At 39.3% G+C, this 16,521-nt stretch overlaps 1 protein-coding gene across 1 annotated transcript in view; it reads left to right on the plus strand.

Moving 5' to 3' along the window:
* Window positions 1-16,521, plus strand: part of EXOC4 (exocyst complex component 4) — a gene marked incomplete at its 5' end in the record, with an annotated part of 817,732 nt that overhangs the window by 757,597 nt on the left and 43,614 nt on the right. Inside the window, 2 exons of the mRNA XM_082846389.1 lie at window positions 1,731-1,909; window positions 4,777-4,936. Of these exons, the coding sequence (XP_082702515.1) occupies window positions 1,731-1,909; window positions 4,777-4,936 (339 nt within the window). The remainder of the gene's footprint in view (window positions 1-1,730; window positions 1,910-4,776; window positions 4,937-16,521) is intronic.

The raw sequence follows: 16,521 nt of genomic DNA on the forward strand, positions 1-16,521 counted from the left end.
TATATTTACACAAAAACCTATACACGAAGCAGCTTTATTCATAATCACCCCAAACTAGAAACAACCCAGATGTTAGCTGGTGAAGGGTTAAATTGTAGCACATCCATATGCAGGAGGCCACTCAGCAATCACGAGGAATGAACAGCAACATGGATAAATCTCAGATTGAAAGAAGCCAAACCCCAAAGGCCACATGCTGCATGATTGCATTTATATGGCATTCTGGAAGAGACAAAACTGTGGGGACTGAAAATAGAGCTGTGGCTGCAGGAGCCTTGGGGTAGAAGAAGGGGTTGACTTCAAGGGTGGCCCAAGGGAATTCTGGAGGTGATGGTATTGTTCTATAATTTGATTATGCTGATGCTTATACAACTGGCTGCATTTGTCAAAACTCATAAAAGTGTACACTAAAACGGGTGAATTTACTGTTTGTAAATTATCTGTCAATAAACCTGACTCAAAAAAAAGAAAAATTATGGTTAAGCCTATAGTTGCATCATTGGGGATGATGCCCAAGGCTGTGGTCATTTGTTTAGGAATATTTCTTGTTACCTGATGCCAACTCTAAGCATAACAGAATCCTAACTCTGAATTGTCATTATGTCTACTCCCAGTCAACCTTCCATGTCAAGATCAGACAGAGAACCTAAAACAATCCCTAAGCTTACAGAACAACCTGTTTTCAACTATGCCTGCCAATGGATGGTGCAGGGGGTTTGTATGTTTGTTTTTAATAAACACCTGTATGAGTGGTAGAATTATTTGGCCTGCAACGTCTTTCATTACAGCTTAATACAGAGGTTATGGAGTAGCCAATCCTTACGCATCTCAGAGTTCCTTGGCAGTTAATGATACCTACCAAAAAGAACCTAACCTTACATTATCAGACTGACTCGGGGCATTTCAACATAGGAATGTACTCCTTCCTCAAGCTCACTCAGATATGTCCTCTGTGACCGGTATCACCTCCTGTTCTGAACCTTTCCTCTGCAAACTTCCATGGCACCCTGGGTACACATGCTTCTGAGTGAGAAACTGTCATCTTTGGGTCATTTTTTTCTTGGTCATCCCCATTAGGCTGTGGAGTCTTTAATGGCACAAACTGTGTCTTACATTCCCAAGGCCTAGCACAATTTCTAACACACTCATACATGTTCAGTAAGTGTTTTGGTTAAGTAATAGGTTAACAATGATAAATATAATATCGCCAGCCCCCATGCTCTCTACTCTTTCTATGTAGTAGCTCCTCGGAGCACCTTACGAGGTATGTGTTGTTATCATCTCCATTTTACAGATAAGGAAACTGAGGCCTAGAGAGAGAAAGTAACTTGCCTGAAGCCACATAGCTAGTAAATGGCAATTGAAACCAGTTTCAAAGGTCTGTGACCTCTGCCTCTCATTTTCACTACAACAAGTATCTGCTTGAAAGAGATAATGCTTTTCACTCTATGCAAGCAGTCTTGTCATGGAAAGGGTTTTAGAGCTCATCTACTCTTCACCCCCTATGTATGGATTAAACAAGCGAGGATCACAGAAGCTGACTTGTTTGAGATCACTCAGTTTTTCTATAGAGTAACTTAGAAGGCTTCCTGGTGAAAAGGGGGAGGGATACATTAAAATGTACAGGGCCACTGCTGTCTTAACTTTTTGGGTGCTCTGTCACAAGAAGATGGTTATTTTCATCAGAAAGAGTTATTACTAACTGCTTTCCCCATGTCTCTCCCTTTCAGGGTTCACTGTTTCCACTATCTCATCCCTCTAGCGAAGGAGGGGAACTACGCCATTGTCGCTAATGTGGAAAGTATGGATTATGACCCTCTGGTGGTCAAGCTCAACAAAGATATCAGTGCCATTGAGGAGGCCATGAGTGCCAGCCTCCAGCAGCACAAGTTCCAGTATATATTTGAAGGTCAGACCCTGCCTCTGTCCCTGGGAGTTTGGGAGGAAGGAAAGGTGAAGGTTTTCCTGATTTTCTCTATTACTGAAGTTCAAAACTTGTAGGAAAAGGTTGTTGATTTTTTGTTTGTTTTTCCTTTTGGTTTAAAGCTGCAGTGCCTAGCCTCTGTGTGTGTGTCTAGGTAGGCAACAGTATGGCTTCCATCTGCTCCTTCTTCATAAGGAGATTTAATCCGAGGTAAGGCAGATGGCAGCCAGCCTGCCTCATTGACATGCTGCTCATGAGAGCTGGGTAAATTTGTGGAGTGGACCACAGATTAACTCAAGAGAAGCTCATAATGGAAAAAGAAACACACACACACCATACAGAGACAACCCTGAAAGATCCCCTCGTTGGCTAAAAGTATCACTGGAAGAGGAAGGTTTCTCTCAGAGAATGAATTGTTGTCTGAAAAACACAGAAACCTCTGATTAGCAGCAATTTTAAGAAGGCTGCATCCATAAATGCCTTCAGGGTCAAGCAAGTAAGGAAGGGTGTGAAAGACAGTACTTTCCAAAGGCATTCGCCTTCAACATTTAAAAAAAATGCACCGCCAGCCAAATCATTTTCATGAGGAATTCCTCCAAAGGACCCCTTTTAGGATTTCAAATTATATCCCCTTTTATTCTTGTTCTGCTTGGTTTATATGTGGACTTGGGGGCCAAAAGTATCTGTGGCATCTCACAGAATTGAGCCAGTGTCATTTAAAACAATTAAGAAGGTACTTAGCGCAAAGGATTGTGGCAGCCTAAAGATGGAAAGAGAGTGTCAACACATGACCATGTCTTGCTTTATGAAATGGTTCTGTCTAGCAAATGTGGACCCCTAAATTGCCCCCTAAAAAAATCCTGTTTTCCCATTAAATTATAGTGATGGAGATCTGTTCTCAAGGGGAGTATCCCTAAAAGACTTTAGCCAGAAAGTATGAAAAAAGGTTAGCTATCAGTCAGCCCCATGGCTCTGTGAATTGGAGACTGCAGCAATACTCTGTAGCTTGACGGTACAGGGCGCATCTAAGAAATCACTTTCCTGACTACGCAGAATTCCCTTCGGGCTCTTGACAGTGGTTCTTCCAAGCCCCACATATCAACATTCACATCCCAGAGGTTTCCTCTCATTTTGACCAGACATTTCTTAACATCTAATTCTGCTGGGCAGCAACATCTTCTTGAGATACAGGTATAATCCTCTGACATAGAAGATATTTTAGCTATAAAAAAAAATCATAAATTTGAGAATTCCTATTTAAAAAGCTAGCTATCCCTCTGTGATATCACTTTCCAAGTTCAAAAGGCATAACATTGAGTTTCCCAAGTTGGGGAGGTGGCAGTGGTCTCAGTCTTCTTGGTGTGTCAAGAAGGAGTATTTAATTTTTTTTTTAAGGAGTATTTTAATCACAGATATTGTTTAGAATTCCTGATGTATAGTGATAATACAAAGCAGACCAACTTTTAATTGGTTTATTATTATAATTGCTTATACTTAATTGGTATATACATTTCTTTCTTTCTTTATTATTCTCTACAAGCATTGCATTGCCTCATAGCCTCCAAGTAGGGCAGACCACACTAAAGCACTGCAGAACAAAATTCTGCGTGAAGTTATGGGCTCAGGAGAATCACAGCAAAATAACCTACAGAGATTTTTCACATAAACTGTCTTGCTTTAAATGTAAAATCCATGTGTGTGTTTCTTTCCCTTCGAGTGAAAAGCTTTTTACTTCGCTTTCAAATAGTAGCCCATACACACGAATTTGTGGTCTTGAAGCAACACTGGGTGAGTGTAGCTGAAGCAAGAGACAGTGCCTTCTCCTGTCCTTTTTCTATATTTATCCGAATCAAGGGAAAACTCATTCTGAAGACAGAAGGAGCCATTGACCCTGAAATTACGCCCTGAGATAAAAATAGTAGGCCGCTTGTGACTAGTCAGACTAACTTTAGAATTCTGGGGAGAACATCTTGCCAGAGTCCAACTTTGTAAGAAGAAGAGAAAAAGAAGGAAGAGAGGTTTACTTACTTCCAAGTATTTAGAATTAAAGTCTAACTTCTAAGAATGGTAACCCACATGTGCCTCGGGTTGTTCTGAACCAGCATTCCTCACCTTCATCACCTAGGGTAACCTGAATGGGACCTCTTAGTTTGTTGATGTACTACCCAGCTCTTTGCTGAATTTCATAGACCTTGAGAACAAGTCACTTAATGATACCCCAGAGAAGTGCACAGGTGTCTTGCAGGAACTCCACAGTTAATGCATGATCTGCTTTTCCTTTGCACTTTGTTTCTGATCACATTCTCTCCAGTTACTACTTCAGAAGTATACTCCATTATCAGTGTTGAGGTGTAGCAACATTAATGCCAATAGCCTATTTTCTTATTTTTACTTACGTACGTTGCCAATCAACTTTTGAGCCAAAAGTACACCCCTACCTGTTTTGTAGGAGGAAAAGGAGACCAAACAGATCATCATATTTACATGTGTTCTTCTCTGCTTTAAAATAACTGTACAGAAAAACAAGAGTTCTTTGCACTTCAGTAGTTTAAAGCAACCTGGCATGTACTCTAAGCCCTGGAATGGTGGCTTTAACTGTATGTGGCAGTGCTGGAGCTGCAGATATACCAGTTTTTTTGCCAGCAGAAAGTCTCCCCATTTGTAACTACTTGGGCACTGTCTAAATACTCTGAAATCATTGTAAGATCAGCTGGTCCAACCATCAGAAATAAGTTTTCCTTGGTCATTTAAATTTTCTGAGCAGTAGAAGAGAGAAATCCTATGTCGGTTTATGCAAGATGGCACTAATCTGTCTTCTCTTTCCTCCCCACTGCCCTGTGCTGATCCCTCAGGCCTAGGACACCTGATCTCCTGCATCCTTATTAACGGCGCCCAGTACTTCAGGCGCATCAGTGAGTCTGGCATCAAGAAGATGTGTAGGAACATTTTTGTCCTTCAGCAGAATTTGACAAACATCACCATGTCTCGGGAGGCAGACCTGGACTTTGCAAGGTAGGAGGAAAGATTGGGCTCAGTTCCTGTACCAAAGCCAAGGCCTCATTGTCTATCAAGTCATTTTTTAAAATGGGTTCTTAGTACTTAAAAACTTAGTTTAAAAAAAAATGAGGGCTTCCCTGGTGGCGCAGTGGTTGAGAGTCCGCCTGCCGATGCAGGGGACACGGGTTCATGCCCCGGTCCGGGAAGATCCCACATGCCGCAGAGCGGCTGGGCCGGTGAGCCATGGCCGCTGAGCCTGCACGTCTGGAGGCTGTGCTCCGCAACGGGAGAGGCCACAGTGGTGAGAGGCCCGCATACCACAAAAAAAAAAGAGAAACAGAAGTGATGGATGTTAATTAAACTTATTGTGATTATCATTTCACAATATATGCATATATTGAATTATTATGTTTACGTCTAAAACTAATATGTCAATTATACCTCAATTTCAAAAAAAGGAAAAAAATGGAACAAATAGATGTACTTTGGTTATAGAGAAGGTAATTCTCTAAAATTCTATTGGATGTTTAACAACTCTTAAACAGGTAATTTTTCCTATTGTCGAACCTAAGTTCTTTTACTACAGAACTTTAGTAACTTTATTTTCTAATTGTAAAAGTAATATATACTCATTGCATAAAATATGTAACATAAAATATAAAGAAGAATATATAAACATTAGTCATAAACTTTTAATCTAGAGACTATGATATGTGATATACTTTCTCCTGGTTTTTGTACATGTGCTGTGTGTCTAGGTGAGTTCTCATGGGCATGCATATCATTTCTCTTTACAAAATTGTTAATGGGTTTTTTACTCATTTAATTGCATTTTCCTATATCAATAATAATCTGTGAAAGCATGGTTTTTCCCATATCCATTAATATCCCTTGAAAGTATTATTTTTAACACCTGAACAAATGTTCCATGGAGTAAGTAAACCATAATTTAGTTATCTACATATACGCAGACTTGTAGACATTTGAATCTTTTACATTTTCTCTCATCCTAAATAACGTGTTGAACGTATTTTTACATGAATCTTTTTCCTCATCTCTTCTATCTTTCCCAGTTGAAACCCATCCCCCCTTCTTTTTCTCATTGGGGGGAAAATGGTTACTCATCACTACTCGCACTGTTACTTTATGTAATTGAAGGTTCTTTTTTAAATAGCATTTTCACTTTCTCTTTTCTAGGGTTGCTGATCTCAGTTTTTAGTGTTTCCTTATAGTACACTTTTTCAGATACAAGAGTTAATTTTATTCTCCCTTCATATGGTATCAACACTAGCCATACCTTTTTTAAATCAGTGGACCTTTGGAGCTTTAATGAAAACTCAAGTTTTGAACAGGATGGATAATGATTATGGTGTTGGTGCTTTATTGACGATTATACCTAGATGAATTATTCCATGAACTCCTTTATGGCGAGGAAGTCTTTTGTTTTTAATAGTCCAGAATGCTCCTACCTAATATTTAGTATTTCTGTGTTTTTTCACTTGATTTTTTGATTCTTGTAGAAGTTCAAGAAAAGTTGAAATAATTCTTGAGACACTTAAGGGGATGATGAAATGTGATATTACTTTGACAGTTATTAAGACATCTATGCTACGATCTTTGTTTTGAAATCGTATAACCAAGTATCTTCACTTTTAACCTGTCTTCTCCAATCTATCACTCCATTTGTTCCACTGCTACCCTGTTGTTCTGCTTTTCTGTCCTCCTTCCCTGTCTTTCTTTCTATTTGTGTGTGTGTTCATTAAATTCCCTATTTTAGGCTAAATTTGTTGGAAAGCGTTCCTTGCTCGGATTAGGGAAACCAGGTGTGACTGAATGCTGCATTTATTTGGTCTCTCTGATGGGGAATGATCTCATTATTGAATTAGTCTATTCATAATAACATTGACAAGGGGAAGATGAGAACATGGAGGCCTGAGGGATACAGAGAAGCATTACTAATTCTCTGAGGAATATAATTCCTAAATTCAATCAACCTTTTTTTAAATGATTTTTTTTTATTTAGCTGAAATAAGTAAATGAACACAGCTTTTGGCAGACAGTATGGGGCCCGAACACATAGTAAAAACACTAGCATCTGAATAATGAAATGTTGACTGGGCGGTGTTGAGGTTGGCATCGATGGGCCGTATACTGGCAAAGCAATTCTTCAGCAAAGCCATGCCTTTCACAGTTGGATTTGGGAGTGGTATCCAAGGAAGTGGGTGTAAGCTGAAATGTGACCTCTTGGGAGAGGTACTGCTATTACTACTCTTAATGGATTATGAGAGGAGATAGGCTAGCTTAAGTGTATAGCATTGGATGATTCTGACCTGATCTCAGCTCAAAAGACACATCTTTACCAGACTTGTAAGCTCCAGGAAACCCAGATTTTTTGTTTCCTCAGTGCATGGACCAGAGTAAGTGCTCATTTTGTGTATTGGATGAATGACTAGGTATCAAATCAAGGCTTCTTTTTGTGGTAAAGAATTTGTATAATGACAAAGTTTAGTTTATCTTTAATGCCCTGAACGTTTTAACCAGTTGACGTGGGTCAGTTTTCTTATTGGTTTATGAGAAACAGAGCATCTCCCTTGCAATTCTTTCTTTGTAGAGAGAAAGTGTTACAAAAAGGAGTACTACACCCCTACTATTCATAGTCTCTTTCTCCTTCATTTTCTCTCGCTCTCATACATACACATATACATAAACACACTTCATAGCCTTATTTTTTTCTGTTCTTGTTTTTGGTAGGGACAGGTTTTAGGAAATGGGCTCTATCAATTCTACTGAATGTGAAGCTATGTAAAGTAAATATAACAGCGATACCAAAATAGCCAGAAATAATAGACTGTAGCAGCAGTGTGTCTCAGCATTCCTTAAGCAATGTCTAATCAAGCATAGACAGCATCTGTATTTCCAGCAAATCTCTATAGGAATGTAATCTTCTAACACAGTAATTAATCACTAGTTGCCATGTGTCAGAAAACTTATTTAACAAGAAGTTGCAAGGCTCTTGTAGTTTTTTACTTTCATAGCCTTCCCGGCCAGTGGAAAATAGAACACTCCTTCCATAATAAAGAAATGAGAGATCTGCACTGATTCCATTTACGCTGACTCTTTTACTCAGCGGTATTGTTGAGTAGTGGTAAACCACTACTCAGTGGTATTGTTGAGTTGTCTCTTTTTTCATACACACCTTTGCTCCAGCTAATCTCTAATAGGGATAAATCTTGGGTAAGCAAAGGATCAAGATAACCTATAACATGACCAGAATTGCAGAGAGACCCTGTCCCCTATGGTAATTTTCTCTGCTATGGTTTTGACCCAACCGCTGATTTTTCAGACTCAAAAAGAGGCTTTGTCCTGGAAAATCACTACAGACTAACTAGAAAGTAGAAGGCCTTTTTTTTTTTCCTGGATGTTAATTAGATTTATTGTGGTGATCATTTCACAATATATACAAACATTGACTCGTGTTGTACACCTGAAACTAATATAATGTTATATGTCAATTATAACCCCAATAAAAAATCACTCTCTCTATATATATAGATATAGATATATGTGTATATACATAATATAGTTTTATGTACACACATCCATTTAGTTCTGTTTCTCTGGAGAATGCTGAAGAATACAGGCAGTCACATTTTGTATTTTTAGAATCCTCATGAGAGAAGGTTGGCCATTCCTCAATATTCCATTGTTTTCCATGTTCCAATGTTTCCTGCACTGGTTTTCCATGTAAATTTCAGAATATCTTGGTTGGAAAAAAAAAAAGATATTACTGTGTGTGTGTGTGTGTGTGTGTGTGTGTGTGTGTGTGTGTGTATAAACATAGGCAGTTCATATACAGAGAATTTTTCCAATGTAAAGGATCTTCATTATATTTAAACTCACACTCTTTTATGTACATCTAGAATACTCCTACCTGTTACCTGTTTTCCTTCACTTTTGCTCAGTAATCCTTTTCTTGGCTAGTTTGCTGACGTTTTCCATCTAAGATGTGCAAAAAGATTGATGGCCTCAAACCTTCAACTTCAGCTTTCCTCCTTTTGCAAGTTAGGATTGGGTTTGGGTCAACTCTGGGTCAAAAATATATTAGGTTAGTCTTTTCAGATTGTGTTTAGATCCATATATCAAGAACACATTAAAATTGAGATGGCTTCCTTGGCTGCCTTCTTAAACCATTCGACCTTTTAAGATTCTGTTAGCAAGAAGACTGTGGTGGAAGTCAAACCACTCTTAAGGTGCTAGAGTCCTAGCTTGGAGCTGTGTTACTTTAGGTAAATCACTGAAGTTCTCTGATGAAAATTGCACTGCCTACCTTAATGGAACTCAGGAACAGATGATATTGGATTTGGAAAATTAATTTGTAAGCTGTCAATGAATATCAAAGTGTATTAAATTTTTCTTCATTTCCTAAATAAATGGTACTTGATTTGTAGTACTACACCCTATCTACCACTTCCCATTTTCACATTAAATCAAAATTATAATCTCTTATATCCTTGTTGTTGGATAGTGAATAGACATACTGAAACCTCTAAGCATATTTGGAGACCTGCATTCCTTTATCTGCCCTATACAACTTACCTAGTGTAGGAACAAGCTTCAAATTTGGGGAAAGCTGCTCATTCCTCAATTCCATGGTAGGGTCTGAAGCATTCAGAGCAAACAAAAATGCAATTAGAGTGATTCTAGTGTGAGGTATAAAAGACCAAATTGGCAGCCTCTCTTTTCTCATTGAATGGTTACTAAGAAAGCCCTGCTTTTCCCAGCATAGGTACTCATCATCTATTTCCCATGATGTAGCAGAGTTATGATCACTCTTAGAGGGATACTAACCAAGTGATTTTGTTTTTAATGATGGGCACTCTCTGCTTCTAGATGCCCCACCCTTCTCTAGCCCCAGTCCCTCTTCCCGCAGCTCCAGGTTAGCTTTGAAGCTGTTCTATATATGCTGACTTAACCAGTGAAGCTCTATATCTCCCATGTATAGTGCCCATACTGTGAAGCAGGAGCATCTCCACAGAAGATACCAGAAAAATCTCACTGGTAGAGAAGGAACCATTTGGTACCCGGGGACCAAAAGAGAAAAAAAATCTTACCTGAGCTGCCGCCTCTGAACATAAGTTTATATGGAGAAGTACAATACACCAATATTTGTTTAACTCAATAAGAGATTGAATCAAGAAAGTGAAAGACAGCCAATAGAGTGGGAGGAAATATTTGGATATCATATATCTGATAAGGGACTCATATCCAGAATATATAAAGAATTCTTACAACTCAATAATACAAAAACAAATAATCTAATTAAAGACCAGATAAAGATATCTCAGTAGCAATGAGCATACCTAGTAACCCGAATCTGGTTTCTAAGTACCATTCTTCAAAAAAAGAAAGCAGGGATCTTGGGGGAAATGGCTGATTGTAGGACTGGAGCAGGAAATATACAAGATGAGCCTGGAGCATCTTGTAGTACCAGAAAGTAAGGAAGTACTAAAAACATGCACACACATAACACATTGTGTCAAAGAGGCACAGGAACCAACAGAAAGAGCTCCCAATGGCAAAGTTGGGATAATCTGAGTAAGAAAATAAATAAAGTAGTACTGAATTATAACCCAAAGTATAAAATAAACATCCATAAGTCCATACTGATATAAATGATTGAATACATTGGTAAACGAGGAAGAGACAAATCTGTGCAGAGGCATTCCAAATAGATTATGTAGCTACCGTACTCTAAAGGTAGGGGAGGGACTTCCCTGGTGGCACAGTGGTTAAGAATCCACCTGCCAGTGCAGGGGACATGGGTTCGAGCCCTGGTCCGGGAAGATCCCACATGCCGCGGAGCAACTAAGCCCGTGTGCCACAACTACTGAGCCTGCGCTCTACAGCCTGCAAGCCACAACTACTGAGCCACGTGCCACAACTACTGAGCCCATGTGCCACAACTACTGAAGCCCGTGCGCCTAGAGCCAGTGCTCTGCAACTAGAGAAGCCACTGCAGTGAGAAGCCTGTGAGCCTCAACAAAGAGTAGCCCCCACTCGCTGCAACTAGAGAAACCCCACTCACAGCAACGAAGACCCAATGCAGCCTAAATAAATAAATAAATAAATAAACTTATAAAAAATAAAGGTAGGGGAGCCAAACATTCCACTTCTTAAGGTAGGTTTCACATAGTGACTTCCTTCCGGAGAGTACATATGGAATGGGGGAGAGTAACTTTATAGTGGAGAAATCTGACACACAGTATTTCAGTCAGGCAGTCAAGGTCAGCATCAACATGCATAAATCATGCATATAATAGAAAAAATATCAAATAAATTCGAATACATGCACATCCTACAAAATACCTGTCCAGTACTCCTCCAAACTGTCAAGGTTATCAAAAACAAGGAAAATCTAACCAACTATTGTAGCCAAGAGGAACCTAAGAAGACATGACAACTACATGTAATGTAGTATCCGGGATAGGATTCTGAAACAGAGAAAGGATGTTAGGTAAAAACTAAGAAAATGTGAATAAACTATGGACTTTAGTTAATAATAATGTATCAATATTGGTTCATCAGTTGTGATAAATGTATCATACTAATGTAAGATGTTAGTAATAGGGAATCTCGGGGTAAGTTATATGGGAAGTCTCTGTTCTACTCAGTTTTTCTCTAAATCTAAAACTATTGGGGAAAAATAAAATTATTAAAAAAAGAATAGGCGAAGGATTTGAATAGACATTTCTCCAAAGAAGATATATAGATGGCTAATATACACATGAAAAGATGCTCAACATTATTTGTTACTAGGGAAATGCAAATCAAAATCAAAATAAGTTACCACATTACACCCACTAGGATTGCTATAATCAAAAAGAGACAGTAGCAAGTGTTAGAGAGGATGTGGAGAAACTGGAACATTCATACATTGCTGATAGGAATATAAAATGGTGCAGCTGCTTTGGAAAACAATTCATCAGTTCCTCAAAAAATTAAACATAGAGTTACCACATGACCCAGCAATTCTACTCCTAGACATATACCCAAGAGAAATGAAAACTTATATCTCCACAAAAACTTGTACACAAATTTTCATGGCAGCATTATTCATAAAAGCCAAAGAGTGGAAACAAGCTAGGTAACCATCAACTGATAAATAAAATTTGATAAATCCATACATACAATTGGTATCATTCAACTAAAAGCTAAAGTACTGATGTATAATACAACATGGATGAACCCTGAAAACTTTATGTTAAGTGAAAGAAGCCAGTTACAAAAGACCATATATTGTTTAACTCCATTCATATGAAATGCCCAAAATAGCCAAAGTTATAGAGGTAGAAAGGAGAGTGAGTAGTGGTTACTTAGAGTAGGTGGGTTGGAAGGAAATGGGGACATGGGTACAAGGTTTCCTTTTGGGGTGATGAAAATGTTCCAAGATAGATTGTGCTGACAGTTGCACAACCTTGTAAATATACTAAAAGACATTTAATTGTACACTTTAAATGAGTGAATTGTATGGTATGTGAATTACATTTCAATAAAGCTGGGTGGTTTTTTCTAGAAAAGAAAAACTAATATAATGTTATATGTCAATTATACCTCAATTTTTTTAAAGGTTGAGCTTTAAAGCTTTGAAAATCCTAAATGTTAAGTCATAGGAAATAAGTAGCCCAAGTTTTTTACTCACATTAATGAGGAACTTTATAAAGGAAATATCTAATGCTTTTTTGAGTTCCCCTAACCCATCTGGAGAGAGAGGAGATGGAGGCAGAATTAATTTTTGGAGGAGGTGATACTTAATACTAATCTTAAATGAAATTATCCAGGGTAGGGAGAGAGCCATTTGGAACAGAAAGGGCAGTTAGAGTGACTGGAGCAGATGCTCAAGGAAGGCCGTGATAAAATAGGAGACCTGAGGAGAAATCAGAACTAGCTCAGGATAAGCGCCACCCTATCAGAGGCTTTCTCTCTACAGTTTCAAATCATGCCTTCTTCTCCCACCAGCACTCCCTATGTTCCTTACCCTGATTTATGTTTCAGCACGTATCACCATCTAACATATTTTATATCTACTCGTTTATTTGTTCCTCGCCTGTCTGTGAGCTCCAGAAGGCAAGGACTCTCGTTCACTTCTGTAGCCCCGGGGCTAAGAACAATACCTGGCATGTAGTAGGCATTCAATAAGTATTTGTGGAGTGACAACTTTATTCTGTTGGTGACCTAAAGGGCTTTAAGCAGAAGAGTGAGATGGTCAGATTTGTATTCTAAGAAAATTATTTCAGTAGCTGTATAGGAAATGGACTTGAGGGCAATAAAGCTGGAGGCCTTGCTGACCTATTGGAAGGTGATTGTAAAGAGAGAGGTGTGTAGGGCCTGAACCAGATCTGTCCTGGTGGGGATGGAGGAGACAGATTTGAGACGTATGAACGAGCTAAAATGTGCAGGATTTAAAGAGCGATTGAATGGTGAAGATAAAGAAAAATGAGTCAGGGATGACCCTCCACTCTCTGACATGGCTCTCTAGCTGGGTCCCAGTACCATCAAATAAGATACGCCTACAGGAAGAGGGAGAATAGGCTTTGTGGAAGGAAGATCATCGTGGACATGACAAGTGTAAGATGCCTGTGAGATTTCCGAGTGGAGGTGGCTCATGTGCAAGAGGATGTGTAAGCTAGAAGCTTGGAGGAGAGTGAAGGACGGGAGGGGCCTGGAATCATCAGCATGGGGTTGTTGTTTAAAACTATTAGAGGAGGACTTCCCTGGTGGCGCAGTGATTGAGAGTCCGCCTGCCGATGCAGGGGACACGGGTTCGTGCCCCGGTCCAGGAAGATCCCACATGCCACGGAGCGGCTGGGCCCGTGAGCCATGGCCGCTGAGCCTGCGCATCTGGAGCCTGTGCTCCGCAACGGGAGAGGCCACGACAGTGAGAGGCCCGTGTACCGCCAACAACAACAACAACAAAAAACAACTATTAGAGGAGATGGTGAACCATCTCCTGCGGAACACCAGCATGTAAAGGGCATGAGAAGGAAGAGGAACCCCAGAAGAGGATAGGGAAGGAATGGTCCCACAGTACAAGAGCCAGAAAAGGACAGCATGTGAAGGTGCTGCCTGCACTGCAGTAGTTCTTTACCCACAAATTGATACAGCATCTTTCTTCTCAGTAAATGAAAGCATCTTCTCATTTTAATTTCTCCAACTCCTCTTTGAGGTAAACTGTTCAGGTGCTTTCCTCAAGGTGACAGAGCAAGTGACAAAGCCAGCTTAAATATATCAGTTTTGGACCCCTGCTTTATCCTTGACCTTGTACTTTCTCTAAGGCCAGGAAGGACCTCTGGCGTAGCTGAGAATATTGAATTCCTTCCAAGGGAGCTGCTTAGGTACACTTACTTCCTACAGACCTGTTGTACCAGGAACATTATTTTGGTTTTGGGCAGGAAAAGTTATGGGTTTTCCTATTTGCAGTGACCAGGGCATTTTTTGATGGATAGGGAATAGCGATGACATGCTGCCATCTGCTGGAAGCACCCACAGACATCTAGACAGACCTGTGGTCCCCTAACTCCCTGTCACTCTGATGTGACAGTCAGGAGGTGGGTAAGCTTCAGAGGTGACTCGGCTGAAAATATGAAACACCCCCGCATTTCGTAAAAGTTTCTTTGCTTGCCTTGCTTGTAGAGCAACTTTGTTTCTAAAAAAAATTCTTCTTTCACATCATTTGCACATTTTCCCCCAACTTTATTGTGCCATTAGTCTCAACTGCCTTTCTGATTCGGGGGTAACCTATACCTTTTCTACCCTTTACCTGCAATACTCCAGATTTTTGACTCAAGATCATTAACCATGTGGATTTGTCATTGATTTTGTAGGAGAGATTAGTATGCTACCAAATTCTTTTAATGATGATGCCACTAAGAATTCTGTTATACCTCTTGAATTTAATGGTGATGCAAAACTAGCCCTGACTTTCCCAAGTACCCAAGTAAATTGGGAAATATAATGGGCTAAATACCTTTAAGGAAGTATGCCAGTTAGTAAAATTTAGTAACAAAACAAATTTGTATGGCATGATCTCTGAGGAATTTTCGTAAATATCTTTATGAGTAGATTTAAATAGCATTACATCCCCCTAATTAAACTTTTATTTGACTTTGTTTCTGACCATACCTATTTCTAACCATACCACTTTCTACTGATCTCCTTTTTCTATGTTTATTGCACTTATAGTAGGTTCCATACATCAATTGCTTAATTAGGGCTCTCTGAAGGCAAGTGAATATGCCTCGTGGTCTTCATATCCCCCAAGAGCACCATAAAACAATGAGTACTCAGAAGGCTCTCAGAAAATAATACCTGTCAGTACTGGTGTTTGATTTCTCATAAACTGTCTGATGTATGAGGCCTTGATTAAGTAAGATTTCTTTTGATTACGCTCAATTAATGTCACCATACCTTGTACATACGTAATGTCAATATATAATTTAGGGTTCCTCGAGATTATTGGCAGCCAGTGGTCGTGCATTGGAATGATTCAGAGATTAGCATAGATGACAGGTGTTATTATTTCCAATAAAGATCCCAAGGAACAGAAATCAGAAGTGACTTGTCCAGAATCTGTCATCACATTGTGCTATTTATATCCCCTGCACTACGTCTGTAGTCGTCGTAGTGCGGAAATTAAATTAATTCACCCAGTGAGGCCATTTTCTGCCAGGAAAAGATTGCATTGTTCTAGAAAGGCATTAAGCTTATTCTGTGACTAGAGCCCATGAATGACCATTTATTGACTCTCTTAGAATTCTTACTGAAAAACTTGAGGCTGAAAGCTGACCTGTCTTGTTTTATAAATTAAGATAGAATGTTTAATTTTGATGCTTAAAAGTAGGAAACAGGCACAATTGCTACAGTGGTAAAAGCAGAGCTACAACCCCTTACAAACCATATCAAGGCCAGACTTCCTTCTGCACTCCCTTTCTTGTTCCATCTTTTACAAAAAGCCTTTCTCTCCATTCCCACCCCCCTGCTTTGCCTAACACCATTTGCCAGTCTAAGAGAATAAGACCACAGTGCTGAAAGGAGGCCAGGTGGCCACAGTGAGCTCAGTGATCAGCACCCAGCCAGGCCCTTTTGCTCTCTCAGCCCCCCTAACAGCCAGGTCCATATCGATTTCTCGCTTTATAATCTCTCTCCTCCCCCACCTCTATTTTCTGTACTCTGTAATTAATACCTCACTATATCAATATGGTTCTTCATTTGTACCCATCATTTAATATTTTATTGCTCTAATTTTTATTAATGTGTTCTTCCTCCCCACTTCATTATAAAGTTCCTGTGACTAGTTGCCATGATTTATTTTGCTTGCTTTTGGTTTCTGAATTTTGTTTTCATTTTCCTTTACTTCTTCGTAATAGTAAGCAATCTAAAGTGTTCCAAAATGTAATTTGAGTTTTCAAGTATGTTTGATGAATATGAATTTCCATGCACGTATCAGAGAGCGTCCATAGCTAATTACAGATAGGTTACCAAGAAATAAACATGTACCTAGCCTTGTAAACCTTTGACTCCGGACTAACTTTCACTAAAGCAAA

The sequence above is a fragment of the Leucopleurus acutus genome (assembly GCF_964270905.1).
Source record: "Leucopleurus acutus genome assembly, chromosome: 9".
In the NCBI taxonomy this organism is placed as follows: Eukaryota; Metazoa; Chordata; class Mammalia; order Artiodactyla; family Delphinidae; genus Leucopleurus; species Leucopleurus acutus.